Source organism: Prionailurus bengalensis, chromosome E3 (genome assembly GCF_016509475.1).
Source record: "Prionailurus bengalensis isolate Pbe53 chromosome E3, Fcat_Pben_1.1_paternal_pri, whole genome shotgun sequence".
In the NCBI taxonomy this organism is placed as follows: domain Eukaryota; kingdom Metazoa; phylum Chordata; class Mammalia; order Carnivora; family Felidae; genus Prionailurus; species Prionailurus bengalensis.
This window is the reverse complement of record NC_057357.1, coordinates 2,336,546-2,351,142: the sequence shown is the minus strand read 5'-3', so window position 1 is coordinate 2,351,142 and position 14,597 is coordinate 2,336,546. Positions and strand designations below refer to the sequence as shown.

The 14,597-nt window shown below is 61.4% G+C and overlaps 1 protein-coding gene across 1 annotated transcript in view; it reads left to right on the top strand.

Annotated features, from left to right (window-relative positions):
• MAD1L1 (mitotic arrest deficient 1 like 1) overlaps positions 1-14,597 on the top strand; it is a 318,039-nt gene that overhangs the window by 48,197 nt on the left and 255,245 nt on the right. The window contains exon 10 of the mRNA XM_043559540.1: positions 10,318-10,404. Coding sequence (XP_043415475.1) covers positions 10,318-10,404 — 87 coding nt within the window. The remainder of the gene's footprint in view (positions 1-10,317; positions 10,405-14,597) is intronic.

Below are 14,597 nucleotides of genomic sequence, written 5' to 3'. Positions count from 1 at the left end.
GCCCGAGAAGTGCCCGTCTCCGTCCCGTGCACGTGTTGCCATAGCCACGTAACTTCTTCGGCGTCACGGAGACCGATGAAAACTGAGTGGTAAGGGAACGGTGTCTCCGTGAATGCAAAGCTGAGGGCTTTGGAGAGTCTCCGAGGAAAACTGCCCAAAGTTTGCCGTTGAACATAGTGAGTTGACTGCAAGATTGAGAGGAAGGGTGGTAAAATTTAGGCAGACCGCACGAGTCCGTTTGCAAGACGCAAAGCCAGAAGCGTGGATTCCGATCCGGGGTTTGCGTAAACAATATGAGGTGAGACTCCAGCCAGCGCAGCCGCGGGGGAAGAAGTTTGCCGCGTAGGGTCGACCACGTACGCGTCACGGTTTCCGTGAGGACGTTTGAGATGTGTGAGAGGAAAGCACTGGGCTCCTCACGTCAGCCAGCGACCGGGCTCAGTCCGCCGTCCTGGCCTCCCAGCTAGGAAGCCTTCCGCCAGCACTCGGAGAGCCTCCCTCGGAGAGCAGATCATGCCATCACACGTGGCGAACGCTCCCGACGCAGGATGCGCGGTCGTTCGGTTATAAACGGCTGCAGTTAGATTTTTATGCGCTAACTTATGGGATAACGCTTTCCTTTTGAGAAGACGTTTGTGTTCCGTCGAATTCCGCAGCGTACGTTTACAGTGCTGAGTTTTCAAAATTGTTTTCTGAGTAGCTATTGTATTTCCTGGGCGTGATTACTAAACCTTATGCAAGGGGTAGGTAGCTCTAGGTCTCCTGCCCGGTTTTCGTCCTGTCCTACAGGAAGCCGCTGCTTTTGTCCTGTTTGTCCTTCTGGACATTCTTCGGCGAATACAGACCAGCACAGCTCTGTGTGCACGTGTCGTATTTCTTTCCCACGAAAGGTGCATAGTACTCACGTTCTGCCGCTCATATTTTTATCTAGTCCTGCATTTTCCAGGCCTCCCTGTGTGAACACATACACGGAGTCTGCTCTTCTCTTTATTTTGAACGGACTCCAGCATACGGGGGGGCCGTGACGTGTTTGACTGGTAAGCCAGCGGTCTGAGTTCCGGCTCTGGTTGGACACATTTTGGTTGGACAGTTACCGTTCTGCAAAGGTGGCGTGGTCTCGTGTTCATTTAGCCGCTCCTGATTGCGAACCTGCTTCCGTGCCGGGTGCTGTTCTAGTTCATGGCCAGTGGGAGAAAGCAAACAGCATCTGGCTCGCCTGGGCTTGCGTTCCGGTCGAAGCAGAAGGACAAGTAAGGGGGTGGGTGAGACCTGGCACATCTCACTGAGGTGCTCTGTGAAGGAGTGGGTGTGGGGCCACGGGACAGAGGCTGGGGCGGGCCGGCGCTACAGTTCAGAACAGGGTGGTGGGGGTGGACCCGGAGGAGGCCTCGGGGACGTTTGAGCAGAGACCCGAGAGAGCTGATGAGGGGTGTACCGCGCAGACACCTTGGAAGAGAGTCTTCCAGAAGCGGGACGTGCAAAGGCCCCGAGGTGGGCGCCTGGGAGGCCAGGCTGCGCCAGGCCTCGTAAGCTCCGGTGGCGACTTTGGCGTCTCCTTGGCGTCGTGGAGGCGCCGCCGAGTTGGACAAGAGGCGTGGGACCTGACTCACACTCTAAAGGATTGGCTGTGGTTGCTGAGCTGCGAGCTGATGCTCAGAGGCCAGTACAGGACCCAGGGGCTGGACCAGGAGGCCACCCGACGGTCGCGGCAGAGCCCGTGTGAGCAGCCGTGTCCGGGTCTGTGCTGACGCTGTAGCAGTGGGGGCAAGTGGCCTGGACGCGGCCCCAGGGACTACAGGCTTGTCCTGGTGGCTGGCCCGGCCCGTTCGGTTTCCAGAAACAGAGAAGACAAGAGGAATGTGGTTGGAGGAGCAGGCAGGTGCCCTCCGGCATGGAGCTGTCCACGAGGCAGGGGGGCAACCCCAGAATGCAGGACCCAGAGCCTCATGTTGGGGGGTCCAGCCTGGGGCAAGGCGGGGAGGGAACGTAAGAGGTGGGTTTCTGGCCGGGGCAGGAGGCGCCCAGCGGGGAAGGGCTGGCAAGGAGCCCGAGGAGGACTGGGCTGTCCCGGGAGAGTGCGGGGAAGCCCTGAGGGGCTGTCGCTCCGTGCGGAACCCAGGGACCGTGCGCTGGACACCGAGCAGAGAATGGTGAGGAAGGGGGGCCGGGGCTCCAGCAGAGGGGGGACGGGACGGGCACCTGAGCAGCCGCCTGCAGACCTGCATGGGCGGTGGGGGCCCACGCGGAGGGCCGCTGAGGGGCAGTAGTTGGTCGGGCGGTGTGGCGGTGGGGAGGTCGGTCTGTTACAGCGTGCGGACTTCGTTAACTTTGGGGGTGCCTGCGGTGGTTCGGGGATCTGCTGGCTTCCGGGCTGCCCTGTGGGCCTTTGGGTGCCTGCGTGGGGCCGGAGAGTGGCAGGCAGCTGGAGCCACAGATTGTCTCGGTCACTGGCCGGCCCACTGTCCGTGGGGGAAACAGTGACTTTTCTCTGTTTATCTCGGAAACGGGCAGCTTTAGAAGTTGTACCGACGGCCGTGGCCTGCCACATGGCCAACGTGTCACGTAGGGGCAAGAGAGGTGACCTTTGTGGGTGCCTGTGGTCTCGGGACCATCAGTGGTCACTGGCTCTGGAGCGTCTGACCTCCAGCTCAGTGGCCACAGGGCCGGGTACAGCAGGGACAGGCACTGATGGTGACCCTATCAGAACCTGGTCCACGTCCAGGATACAGAATTCATCCTTTTCTTCGGGAAAACAGTCGCTGCTTCTCCCCATCCTGGGACGAATGCCAGCTTTTGTCCCAGCTCAGAGCTTGGTGACCTGATGCCCCCGACCCCAGCACCACCTCCCCACATTCCTGTGCCACGTTATCAAGAAAAACCTGATTTAACGGGACATCCCACTGCCCCTGTGACTTTGCAGTCGTCAGCGTCTGTCCTCCTTTTGGGTTTAAGCCGAGTTTCGCTGTGCAGTATTTTCCATTCCCAGTTTTGCGTACTTTGTACGGGGGGCTCGTCCCCTTGCTGTAGCGTGCCCCCGCCGAAGCCCACCCCCGGCCTGGGGGCTTTGTTCTTGGGGAGAGTAGCTTCCTAGGAGAGAGCTGGAGGCTTCCTTCACTTTGGGAGTCGGACTCCTCTGCGTCTCACGTCTCTTAGACCCGTTGAAACTGGCACTTTGGGCTTCAACAGGGGCCCTGGCACCTGTTGGCGCGAGCCTCGGAGCGGCTGCTGCCGGGCCGGACCGCCTTTCCTAGAGCGCCACCTGTGCGGTGACCCCCCACGCCCCCGCCATGCCACACGCACGGCTGAGCGCGAGCCGACGTTCAGCTGCACTGTGAGCAAAGAGACGCCTTCCTCCCTGGAAGCCCACCAGTCAGGGCCGTCAGCAGCAGCTGTCACGGCTCGGGCTGCAGACTGTCACTTTCTTGTCCTCTCTGTGGAGGGTCCTCCGACCCTCTGAAGGCCGTCCACCTTTTGGTGTGTGCACAGGAAGTCTTGGGCTGGGCTGACCCCTGGGCCTAGTCCCGCTCACCGTGAGCATTCAGCTAAGCCCCAGAACACCCTTGGCAGACATCTCCGAGCAGCTCTGGCCACACAGCAGGCCAGGAGGTTTCCGGAAGGTAAATGCTTGTTCTGCCGGGTGGAGGTGCTCTGGCCGATTCCACGGCTCCTCAGCAGCCGGGCCACTCATGACAGGTGGCTGGTGGTGCAGGTGTGGCTCTTGGATCCCCGGATCCCGGGGCTTCTCCTGCCTTGTCCCCCTGCGCCTCCTCCAGATGCCCTTCTCCCTGTGTCCCGGCGCCCTGGCTCATGCTGTGTCGAGCGTATGTGGGTGAGCCCCATCTGTCACCCCCCTGCTTCTCCAGCTGGGCGTTCCCAGCGGCTCTTTGCATGTAGTGCACCGTGTGGCAGGGTGGTGTTAGTTCTTTTTGTACTCGTGCGCGTCACACCCAAACTCTTGTCGTAAGAAATTCACATGAGGTGCAGGAAGCTAAAGATCCCTTCGATTGCCACCGCTGATCCCGGCCCTGGCCCTCTGGTGCCTGCCGACATCCGCTATCCGCCGGGGGTGAGTCTTTGCAGGGTGTGGTCTGGAGGTACACGCATGTGTCGTTGGCGTATTTTCTGAGCCTAGACTTGTGAAGTTGTTGGTGTGGTTTTAGGGACCCTGTCCTGGAGTGTCCCGAGCACCTGCCGGACTTACCTGCCCTTTGGGTGGAAGACGGGGTGCTTCTGGAGGATGGGGTTTGGGCCCTGCCCTCGGGCCAGGGGGTCCCTAAGGTCTGAATAAACAAGCGCCCTGCTCGAGTCCCAGGGATCCGCATCACCGTCCTCCGGGCCTCGTCCTCGCCCGGCGTGTACCGCCTGCGGCCGCCTCTCCCTGACGGCACACAGGCTGCCTTCTTTCCCGAGTGACTTGGAGAGCCTGGCCGGACAAGCACCCACAGACCCGACCTGTGACACACTGTATGCTCAGGCGCACGCGTCTGCCTCCTCCGCTGCCATCGGTCAGGCCGCTGGAGAGAGGGGCCTGGGCCTCTGGAATGGCAGGTTGGGCCCCCATGCGCTGTGCAGGGCCAGCCCTCGGGCTGCTGACCTGCACTATGAAGCCGGGGAGGCCCGAGGAGCTTCCCGCGCCCTGCCTCTCTGAGCGGTCAGGACGCCACGGTGAGCGTGGGTCCCCGTGTCCCCTCAGCGGTCTCCTTGCTTGGGCCGCCGGGCTGGGAGGGCTGAGGACCCTCGTTCGGCACCTGTGCGGTCTCACCTGGTCAGCGCTGGCCACTGTGGCCCCCGTGTCCACAGCTTAGACGTACAGCTCTAAAAAAACTTGTTGAAACATATTCTCACGGCATAGAAACTTTTCCAAGAGTGAAGAGAGCAGAGTTCTGCTGCCATGTTTGGGGTCTTGCTTGTTCTTGAACATTTTCTATTTTTTCCCTGTTCTTTCTTTCATACACATGTGTCAAAACATTTTTGTAAAAATATTTATTTTTGAGAGAGAGACAGAGACAGAGACGGAGTGTGAGCGGGGGCGGGGCGAAGAGAGAGGGAGACACAGGATCCGAAGCAGGCTCCAGGCTCCGAGCTGTCAGCAGAGCCCGCTGCGGGGCTAGAACTCACGGACCGTGAGATCATGACCTGGGCCGAAGTCGGACGCTCGACTGACTGAGCCACCTGGGCACCCCACACACAGATGCGTTTTTCATCTCGTTGATCTTACTTTCTGGTTTTGCTTTTCTCAGTGTGTGTATTTTTTGGTGTCAAAAGATCCACATATGTTAGCATTTCAGAATCTCGTTCCTGTCACCTCTCCTTATGTTCTCGTGGCGTTGAGTGTGCCCTGTTGTACGAAACCAGCCTAGGTGTGCCCCCAGCCCCGGCGGTTGCGGGTTGTGTGACGTGGGCACACAGCCTCACTGGTTTGTGCCTCTGCGCCCCCGTCATATAAAACGAGGGCCGTGGTAGTTCATGGCCTTGTCTTCCGGGATTCTTCTTTTTGATTTGGACCTAATTACCGAGTCTAGTAGTTGTCTATCAAGTGGACAGAGTCTCAGAGAATGTTTTGTCACATGTCCGGTGGGTGGTTTTCTTGAGGGCATAACCTTTTTGGTGATTTGCCCTGCAGCGTCCCGTCCGGGGGATAGTTTTGCTGCTTGGATTGCCCCCATTTTTCTGCAAATGACCAGGGTTCTGAGTTGTGCGTAGGAAACACGGGAACTCGTCTGTAGGTCCTGGGCCCATCTCCAGGGGTTTTGATTCCGTGGATTGAGAGGTGGATGTGTGTGGACTGGAGTGACTCTGGATGATGTAGACCGTTGTTCCCATTCCAGATGACCCACCCCGTTATGGTGCCCCCACCTGCGGAACCCCGTGTGTCCCGTTGTCCTGTCCAGTGAGTGTGCCCCCCGTGTTCTCCCCGTGCCCTGTGCTGCTGTGGCAACCGCCTGCCCCCTCCTTGCCCAGCAGCAAGTCTCATGAGTAGACAGCTACCACGTGAGAACCTACTTACTGTCCATTATTGAGCTTTTTTTTTTTTTTTAACGTAAAAGACAGTGACGTGGGGAATGTGTGCCGGGCAGCCGCTGTGGAAAGCAGTATGGCGGTTCCTCAGAACACCAAGGATGGAATGATCCAGCTACCCCACTTGTGTGTATGTAGCCAGGAGTCAGAAGCACAGACCCGAACACATAGCTGTGCGCCCGTGTTCACAGCCGCTTCCGCGACAGCTGATGGGGAGATGGTGACGGAGAGACAAGGCAGGGTCTGTCCACACGCTGGAGTATTGTGCAGCCTCAGGGGGGAAGGACACTCTGACCCAGAAGATGGGTGAGCCTTTCCGACGCGGTGCTCGGTGACGTCAGCCACAGAAGGACCGTGTGGCCCCCCTCACGTCCAGTCCACAGACACAGTAGGCGGGGGCGCCCGGGGTTGGAGATGGGTGTGGAGGGGCGTTCGACGAGGACCCGGTTTCAGTTTGGGAAGATGAGAAAGTTCTGCAGGTGAAGGCCCTTGATGCCCCGTGCTGGATGCTTAAAGATGCTTAGGGTAAATGTCGCGTTAGGAGTACTTTACCACAGGAGGACAGACTGCCACCCCACCTACGTAGGCACGCACCATTGCTTCCTTGACACGCATTCCCTGAAGAGTGCTTCTGGGTTGGCGGGCGGGGACTCCCCTCTTGGTTACGTTTCTTACCTTGTCCAACGGCCCGACCCTCCTTGGGGTAGTGGGGGCTGCACGGCCAGGTCACGGGAGCCACACACCAGACAGGGAAGCTGTCCCGGTTGACGGAGACCTGGGGATGAGCGAGTTCACCCTTGCTGTTGTCTCTTCTGCCCCCAGGTGCCTCCCGAACGCCTTCAGCTGTGCCCCAGGGGACCTGGTCAGTTCAAGTCCCTCGGTGCCTGATCTACCCACGTCCTTTCCTAGGGCGTGTTTTCACAGCAAGCCGAGTGCTGGGGCAGCTTCCTGAGAGGTCACCTGTAGCCAGGACCCCTGCCCCTGTCTCAGCCTTCTGCCTTTAGAGCGTCCACTTGTTGCAAAACCCACCTCTCTGTCTCTCCTTTTTCTTGTGCGGAACATTCTGGAACCATCACCCTCCATGAACCATTTCTAACTAAAGCTCATACACGGTGGTCCTCCAGCAGAACGTGTTTTCTTTTTGATCAGCTGCAGACCTGAAGGTCTGCAGGACTCCACGCGGTTTAACGTACCGATTACTTATTTCACGTTGGACTTTATGTTCCTCAGTTATGTAACAAGGTGTGACAACTTCACTGTCGTTGTCACCCATGCCTTGTCCTTGTTCCCACACGGCGTTAAGTGCACCTCAGGAGACGGTTGTCCAGGTTCCCGTCTCTCCCTGCTCCCGTGCAGTTGACAGCCGCGCGAGGGTTGTCGGGTGCTCGCACCGCACCATGCCTGGGGCTCGGGGCTTTGGAGATAGGCCCGAGGAGCCCTGTCGCGCTGGCACGTCAGCCTGCGGTTGTCTGGACCGTGACTGAACCCGCTCTCTTTCCTCGAAGACGTCCTGGCTTCTCGCTGTCGCTGAGGTCGGTGGGAGATTCTGGAGCGTGGCCAAGAGTTTTCTGTGCTTTGGGTTTTTGGTGCTGGTGGGAGTGACCAGAAGGGCCCTGGGTCTCGTTGCAGCCAGAGTCGCAGGCCACCGAGGGAAAGGCTGTCCGGTGGTGGCGTGAGGCCGGGGCGGGTGTGGGCATCGTGCACGCATTCTAGTCTTGTGCAGTGGGGCACGTGGGGGAGGCAGGCTCTGCAGCCCACGTCCCTGCTCTGCGAGGAGGGGGTGGCTCAATGGTGGCACCTGGGATTCGGGGGCTGGGACTGTGGCCAAGGACCAGCCCGGCGGAGAGTCCGCCACGGGCGTGTGAGCCAGATCCTCGTGCCTGTGGTTTGTGCGGGGACGACCCACCTGCTCCGGGAGGGGCAGCGAGGGCTCGGGCGACCTCGGCCGCCCACGTCCCCCGCCTCGGGCGAAGGGGGCCACGTCGGCAGGCCCGGTGTTCTCTGGGGGAGGGGAGGGAAAGCAGGTTTGCTGCTTGCTTCGTTGGTGGGGCCAGGACCCGGATGGCCGCCCAGAAGTCTGGCAGTACTTGGCCCCCTGATGGCCTCCGTGTGAGTGTTGAGCGGAGGGGGTAGAGACCCCGGCCTCCTGGGCGCGGCCGGGTGTGTGTATTTGCGCGCGCGCACGTGTGTGGGCGGCCCGTGCACACTGGCCTGGGTCCCAGGGGACGCGGGTGCCTGCCGTCAGTGGGATGGAGCATCTCAGAGGGACGGCTCGTTAAGGTCCCTTTCCTCCTCTTCTGAGCCGTTGCGGTGTTCCCCTCATCATTAAACTGGCTCGTTTCCATTACCTTCGCTCAGAAGGAGGCCGGAGAGCCCGGTGAGAGTGGGTCTGGGCTCTAGGCCGGCTCTAACCGCCAGCTCTGCCGCCAGCTCTGCGGGGGGCGGGTTCTGCCCCCAGGGCCCAAAGCTGGTTTCCAAATTGTTGTCAGGTGCTCCCGACCCTGCCGCCTGGGCTCCAGATTCCGGGAAGGCTCTGGCGGGAGGGAGCCGCAGGCCACCCGCCCTCCGGGAGAGAGGGCTGCTGCCTCCGCTGCCGAGATCCCCGAGAGACTGGGTGGCCCTCTGCTGACGGTCCTCTGCACGGGCCTGAGCGGAAGACGAGGCCTGCAGCGGGCTGGGGGCCGGGGTCTTTTGTGGATTTGTTTTCAGTAAACCTGGCCTGTGGCTCTGGTAACGGTCCGCACACCCCTTCGACGGAGTTACATAGAGGAACGACCCCTTGAGCGTCTCTGTAGGATGTTTCAGAAAGAAATCCCTCCTGGCTTGAAAAGGTTTCCTTCTTTCTGTGCCAGTGTCTTTAAGTCCCAAGGTCGTAGAGCTTGAAGAAGCTCCCAGAAGAGTGGGAGCTGACATCCAAGGCTGGCACAGGCTCCTCCTCCTGGGTGACGGTCTTGCGTGAGGTCCCTTAAATCCTCTTGTGGGGAGGAGCACAGGGGTTCCCCCAGGCCCAGTGAGGGGCTTCATCTCGGGGTGGGGGGGCGTCTGCGAGGGTGACTGAGGGTGGGAGAGCCGGGGGGCACCTGCGGGAGGCATGTGGCCTACAGAGGCCCAGGGGTGTGAGGACTGGGCTGCGCAGGGCTTCCGCGTGGTGCTGGGAGCTCACGTTCTTGTCACGGCGGACCCCGAGAGGCCCTGAGAGGCCCCGCGCACGCACGCCGAGCGCGGCAGGTGGGATGGGGAGCGGCCCTCTTCCGGGAGGTGCCGGTTGTCCTGATACGGCTTGAGGAGGAGCACTGTGAGCCAGGGTGACCTGCCGCGGAGTCCGGGGGCAGTGGGTTGGTGGGTTCGTGTCCAGAGGCAAGGCTGTGGGTGGCGGAGCCCCCGGGCGTGGCCCGGTAGTGGGGTGTTTCTGGGAGCCTGGTACCGTAGTGCTGTAAGAGGCCAGGAAGAGGGCCTTCGGGCGCCACGGTGACCAATAGCCACTCCCACAGCTTTGTGACAGACTCTGATTCTGTGGAGGGAGAGTCCTGTGGGTGTAGCTTTGGTCACAGTCCCCGTGGCTCCTTTGGTGACAGAAGAGGCCGTGCTGTCTCGCACGTGCTGCCTGGCCTTGTGCTTGGTCCGTCGGCCTTGAGCTCACCCACCACCTGCAGGCCAGGGAGCCCCCAGCTTGCGTGCTTTGTGCTGATTCTGGAACGTTCCCACTGAGCTGGGTGTTTTCATTCTCTCGGAGACATTGGCGCATGTTCTGAGTTACGGTGTTGAGTTACCAGGAGCCAGATTGAGGTCCAGCACTGCTCAAAGACCATTGCACCCTGGGGCACTTTTAATGCCCTGGACCCGCTTCCTTGTCTGCATGGGGGATGGGGCAGCAGCAGGGCTGTCCTGAAGGGGAACCCACACGGCCAGGCTGAGCAGCTTGAACGTGACAAAGCACAGACTGTGGGTGTCTCTTACTGTTGCTGGTTGGAGGGAGGAGGGAGGGGAGGAGGGCACGCTGACCCATGTCGAGCACCCCTGCACCTCATCTCCCCTCCTCTGCACGGTGACGCTGTCGGCTGGCTATTGATCGCTTTTTACGGATGAACTAAAATCCTGTCAAATAAAAGTAATTCACCTGATGTTACGTGGCCAGTGGCGGGCTGTGGTTTGAACCCAGGTTGGGGTGCGTGTGCAGTGCCCCCACCACACTGGCCCGGGGACGGTGCGCGGGGCTTGAGCTGTCCCAGGTCTGGGACTCACAGAATGAGGTCCCCTCTGGGCAACGGCTGATGTTAACGTGTATTGTTGGTCCCGCAGGACCCCGGAAGACCTTTCCAGGTTCATCGTTGACCTGCAGCAGCGAGAACTTGCCTTGCAGGACCGGAACAATGTCATCACCAGCAGGTAGGCCTGCTGGCCCCGGTGGTTGTGGGGGGCATTGGCTTCGGACAGCGGGGGCGCCACGGAGCGTGCGTCCCCTGGGCTTGGCTCCGGAACAGCTGTGCGTCACTGTTCCCTCGGCCTGAGTGAGCGGGGGCTGGGCCGGTCTTGCGGGTGAAGGGTGCCCCCCGTTTCTGTCTCACGGTGGGGACCCTGTCGAGGCAGCATGTGACTGCCGGGCCGCCCGCCACCTTCCTGGTGCTCTGGGGGGCCACGAGAAGGATGTGCGCCTGGACCGGGAACCTCTTTGTCTTTGCCGGCCTGTCTTTGTGGCCTGGGCTCCGACTGACCCCTTGATGGTGTGGACCCCAGGCTGCGGTGGATGGGGGCGGGGGGGGGGGGGGGAGAAGCGTCTACGTGTTTGTGCCCTGTGTGCGCAGAGAGGAATGGAAGCCGGGACGCCCCTGGTGGCGAGTAACAGGAAAACCCGCCCCCGCGGCGGCACGGCGAGGAAGGAGTCCCGTTCCCGGAGGGTGGCCTGCTGGCCAGCCGCTGCGTGACTTCTCCTGTGCTAGGTTTTTCCTCCTGACACCGAATGCCACTTGAGGCCAGCTGGCGCTCTGTCATTCCGTCCCGTTCTGACACGACCCCACAGGTGGAGGGCTTGGTCCCACACGCTGCCCCCACTCCAGACCCCGGTCTCCAGTCCTGGGTCCCCCGGCTGCCTGCAAACGCAGGGTTTCCCTCGCCACCCCAGCCTTGTTTGAGGATTTGCTAGAACAGCTCAGAATTCGGGAAATCGCTTCACGTGCAGTCACTGGTTTGTGACAAAGAATGCGTTCCGAGCAGCCAGCTGGGGGGGGGGGGGCCGGGGGTGAGTGGTGGGGGTGCACAGCTTCCATGTCCTCTCTGGGCATGCCCCTCTCAGCACCTCGGCCTGCTGTCCAGCTCAGAAGCTGTCAGAGCCCTGCTTTGGGGTGTTTATGGAGTTTCCGTGCTGAAGTCACTGGCTCTTGGTGAAGAGCTCAGCCCCCACCCTGCGGTCCCCAACCTGGAAGTCCTAGCCCCCCCAGCATGTGATTGGTCGCTGCAGCCACTCCTGTGGTCCCCTCGTTAGCTCGGATGGGGCTGGGGTCGCGAGGGGCTTGTTACGAGTGACGAAATGCCCCTCTCACCTCGGAAGCCCAGGCTCTTAGGAGCTCAGTGCTGGGAGAGGGGACAGAGACCAAATGCTTGTCCTTGGGCCGCTCCCAGGCTCTCTCAGGGTTGTCTTCCTCCCTTCTCTGGCGACCCGTCCGCAGGCACGAAGGAGAGACCTGCGCCCTACTGCCGGCGCGTCCCCCTCCGGCCTCCTCGGCCTGCCCCAGAGCTCTTCCGGCGGGACGGGGCTGCCCCGATGCTGCGGCTCGTCCACGTCCCGCGGGGACCCCTCAAGGGGCGGACAGCTGCGGGGGTCTGTGACAAGGCAGCCTCAGCCCTCTGTGGACGTGGCGTCTTAAGGATTCATTAGGAGCCAGAGGGAAGGTTTTCTTATTTTGGGGGTTGATGTCACTTTGAAAATGGGCTTTTAGAAGCATCTGGTTATGTTGGACATAATCACGTCAATTTAGCTTAAGAACCTCAAACGATAAAGATTGCCTTTTGCTTTCAAAGCTACTGTCAGATGAAACGGGCGTTAAAAGTGACTTGAAATTGAAGATTTTACATTTTTCTAGACGATCTTCATTTTACTTTGAATTTGGGACAGAACGAACTGTCAGAGGGAAGAAAACTCGTCTTCATTTTTCTCAGGCCTAGCTGTGAGGTGGCAGGAAGGCCGGCTTCCGCGTGCGGGGACGCGAGGGCGCAGGGGCCCACTGCGCACTGGCTTGCACGTGTGAGCGCGGAGTGACCTTTGCATTGATCCCTTTTGGGATTGGCCTGGGCATGGCCTCTGCCTCCGGCAGCAGTCCCCACCCCGGGGACCCCCAGGCACCTTGTCCTCCCGGTCCCCTCTGAGAGTGAGTGGCCACCTCAGAGCAAGGGCACATCTCGGGCGTCCCTGGGAGCAGGCCCTCGGTGTCGCACTCAGTCCGCACACGGCCACCAGGGCGGACCGGCTGTCACGGCGTGGCCGTGTCCAGGGCCACGGCCCCGTAGGAGGAGCTGAGCCCTCGGGTGATAGGGGAGGCCAGGTGGCTCCCGCTGTGCTTGTTCATGATAGATCCGTGTGTGCGCCCCGGGAAGAGATGGTGGGGGGGCCCTTGACATGTGGCCCTTCCTGACCGGGACAGAGAGGTTTGTGGCCTGGCATCCTTCATGCTGGTGGGCTGCCGGGCAGCTGCTGGTCCCGTGGGCAAGAAGGCGACGTGGGCTGGTCGTGGCCTTCTGCGTGGAGGGCAGGGAGGCCTGGTCAGGATGGCGGACCTCACTTCTCACGTTCGCGGCCAGTGAAGCGGAAATTGAAGGCACGTGGGAAGAGGCACCTTGGCCAGCGGCCCAGAATGCGGGGTCTCGGCAGGTGCAGGCACGCAGGGGGCAGGGCCTGAGGGTTCAGAGGGCCTTCCCGCTCACACAAGCAGGGGAGCAAGCACTTGAGGCCGTGGTGCCCAGGCCGGAGGGCGGGCTCTGTGAGTTTGGGCCCCAGGCATTTCTTCTGGTCTGTCCCTCACCGGGTCCTTCCGTGGCGGCTTCGAGTCAGGCTGCACCAGCCTCGCCGTGGCTCATTCAGGGAAGGATCTGGTGCTCTAGTGTCCTGCGCTCACCTCACTTGGGGGAGGTGAGGGAAGGCACATCCCTGGGCCACGGCTGGCCAACCCCAGAGTGGAGCGGAGTGTGCCCGTACCTCACTGCTGGCGGGCCTGGTCCCGCGCTGCCGCCAGCCTCTCTGGGATTTGTGCCTCCCTCGATGTTCGTGCCCGTGGCCCGGAGGCCGCAAGGCCAGCGGTGGGCTGGGGCATTCAGAGGCAGGAACCTTCCAGAGCCCTCCCAAGTTGCAGGGGGGTGGAGGTGTTCTTCTTCTGGCGGTAGAGATGAACTTCGCTGCTGGTTTCATGCACGTTTCCCTGAGTTCTGAGCTCTGATTTCCTTATGTCAAAGTGGGGCCCGTGTCTACCCTGAGGGCTGTTTTGAGGTGTGATAATGGCCCCAGTGTTCATTAGCGCCCTGGGAACGCCCGGAGACGTGGGGCCCTCTGTGGCGTGGGGCCGGGAGTCAGGAGGGTTTCCGGTTGGCGCTAGGGCACCCCTGCCCTTTGAGGGGTGTTGTGAACCCTTAGGCCAGGCTCTCTGCGGTTTCTCCTTCCGTGGCCGTTCTCGGACTGCTGCAGGGCACCAGCGCGCACTGACGCGAAGGGGTTTGGTGGTGCCTTCAGACAGGAGGTTAATTACAGCGCAGGGAACACTGCCTTTTCGCTGCTGCCGCCGTAGATTTAGTTTTGGTTCTCGGAGGCTGAAGGCTCACGCTCTTCCCCCCCAGGCTGTGTGCCGTGGACACAGGGTGACTGTGGAGGATCTGGGTGTGTCCTGTGACCCCGTGCTCCGCCCAGAGCTCACGGGATGCTGTTGTGAGCCGCCTCGCCCTCGCCGGGCCTCAGTACACAACCTGTGCACCGCTCGCAGTTGGCTTCTAGAGCCGGGCCACGGTTGGGAGGTTGTTTTCCTTTGGGGCCCAGACCACGGCGCCTGTGACTGGTGTGGGTGCGGGGGTGGGGGGAGCATCTGCACCTGTGACAGACGTGGAGGCAGGGGGAGCTGCCACGGGCCCTCGAGAACCAGCCCCGCAGCCCTTGCCCTGCGCGCTCGTGCTGAGGGTCCTGGCACTTGGGGTGGGTGAGTCCCGGGACCCTGGGCTGCATCCGTAAGCACATCCGAGCCCCGGGCCGTTCCCGTCGCTGTAGGTGGTTTGAAGCATGGCATCTTCCTCTGGGTTAGAGCTGCCTCCCGAGAGCCCCCGGTCGCAAGCTGTCAGGGGTCATGAGCCGTGGCGCACCCGGGCTCACAGTCCTGCCGCACACGGCCAGCCCGTCATTCCCGCCGCTGCCACGAGCGCTGGGCCTTGACTGGGGACGCCTGGGCCTTGTGTGGTGAGGGGACTCGGGTGGGTGGGCGGTCCTTGCGCACGCTGCCCGTCTCTGGCTGCGAGCGGCACTGCCCTTGGCTGTGTGCTTTCCCGGCAGCCGGCCGGCTGATGGGTTCTGTGTCACCCCCGAGGGGGGGGCGGTTAAGATCAGCATCAGG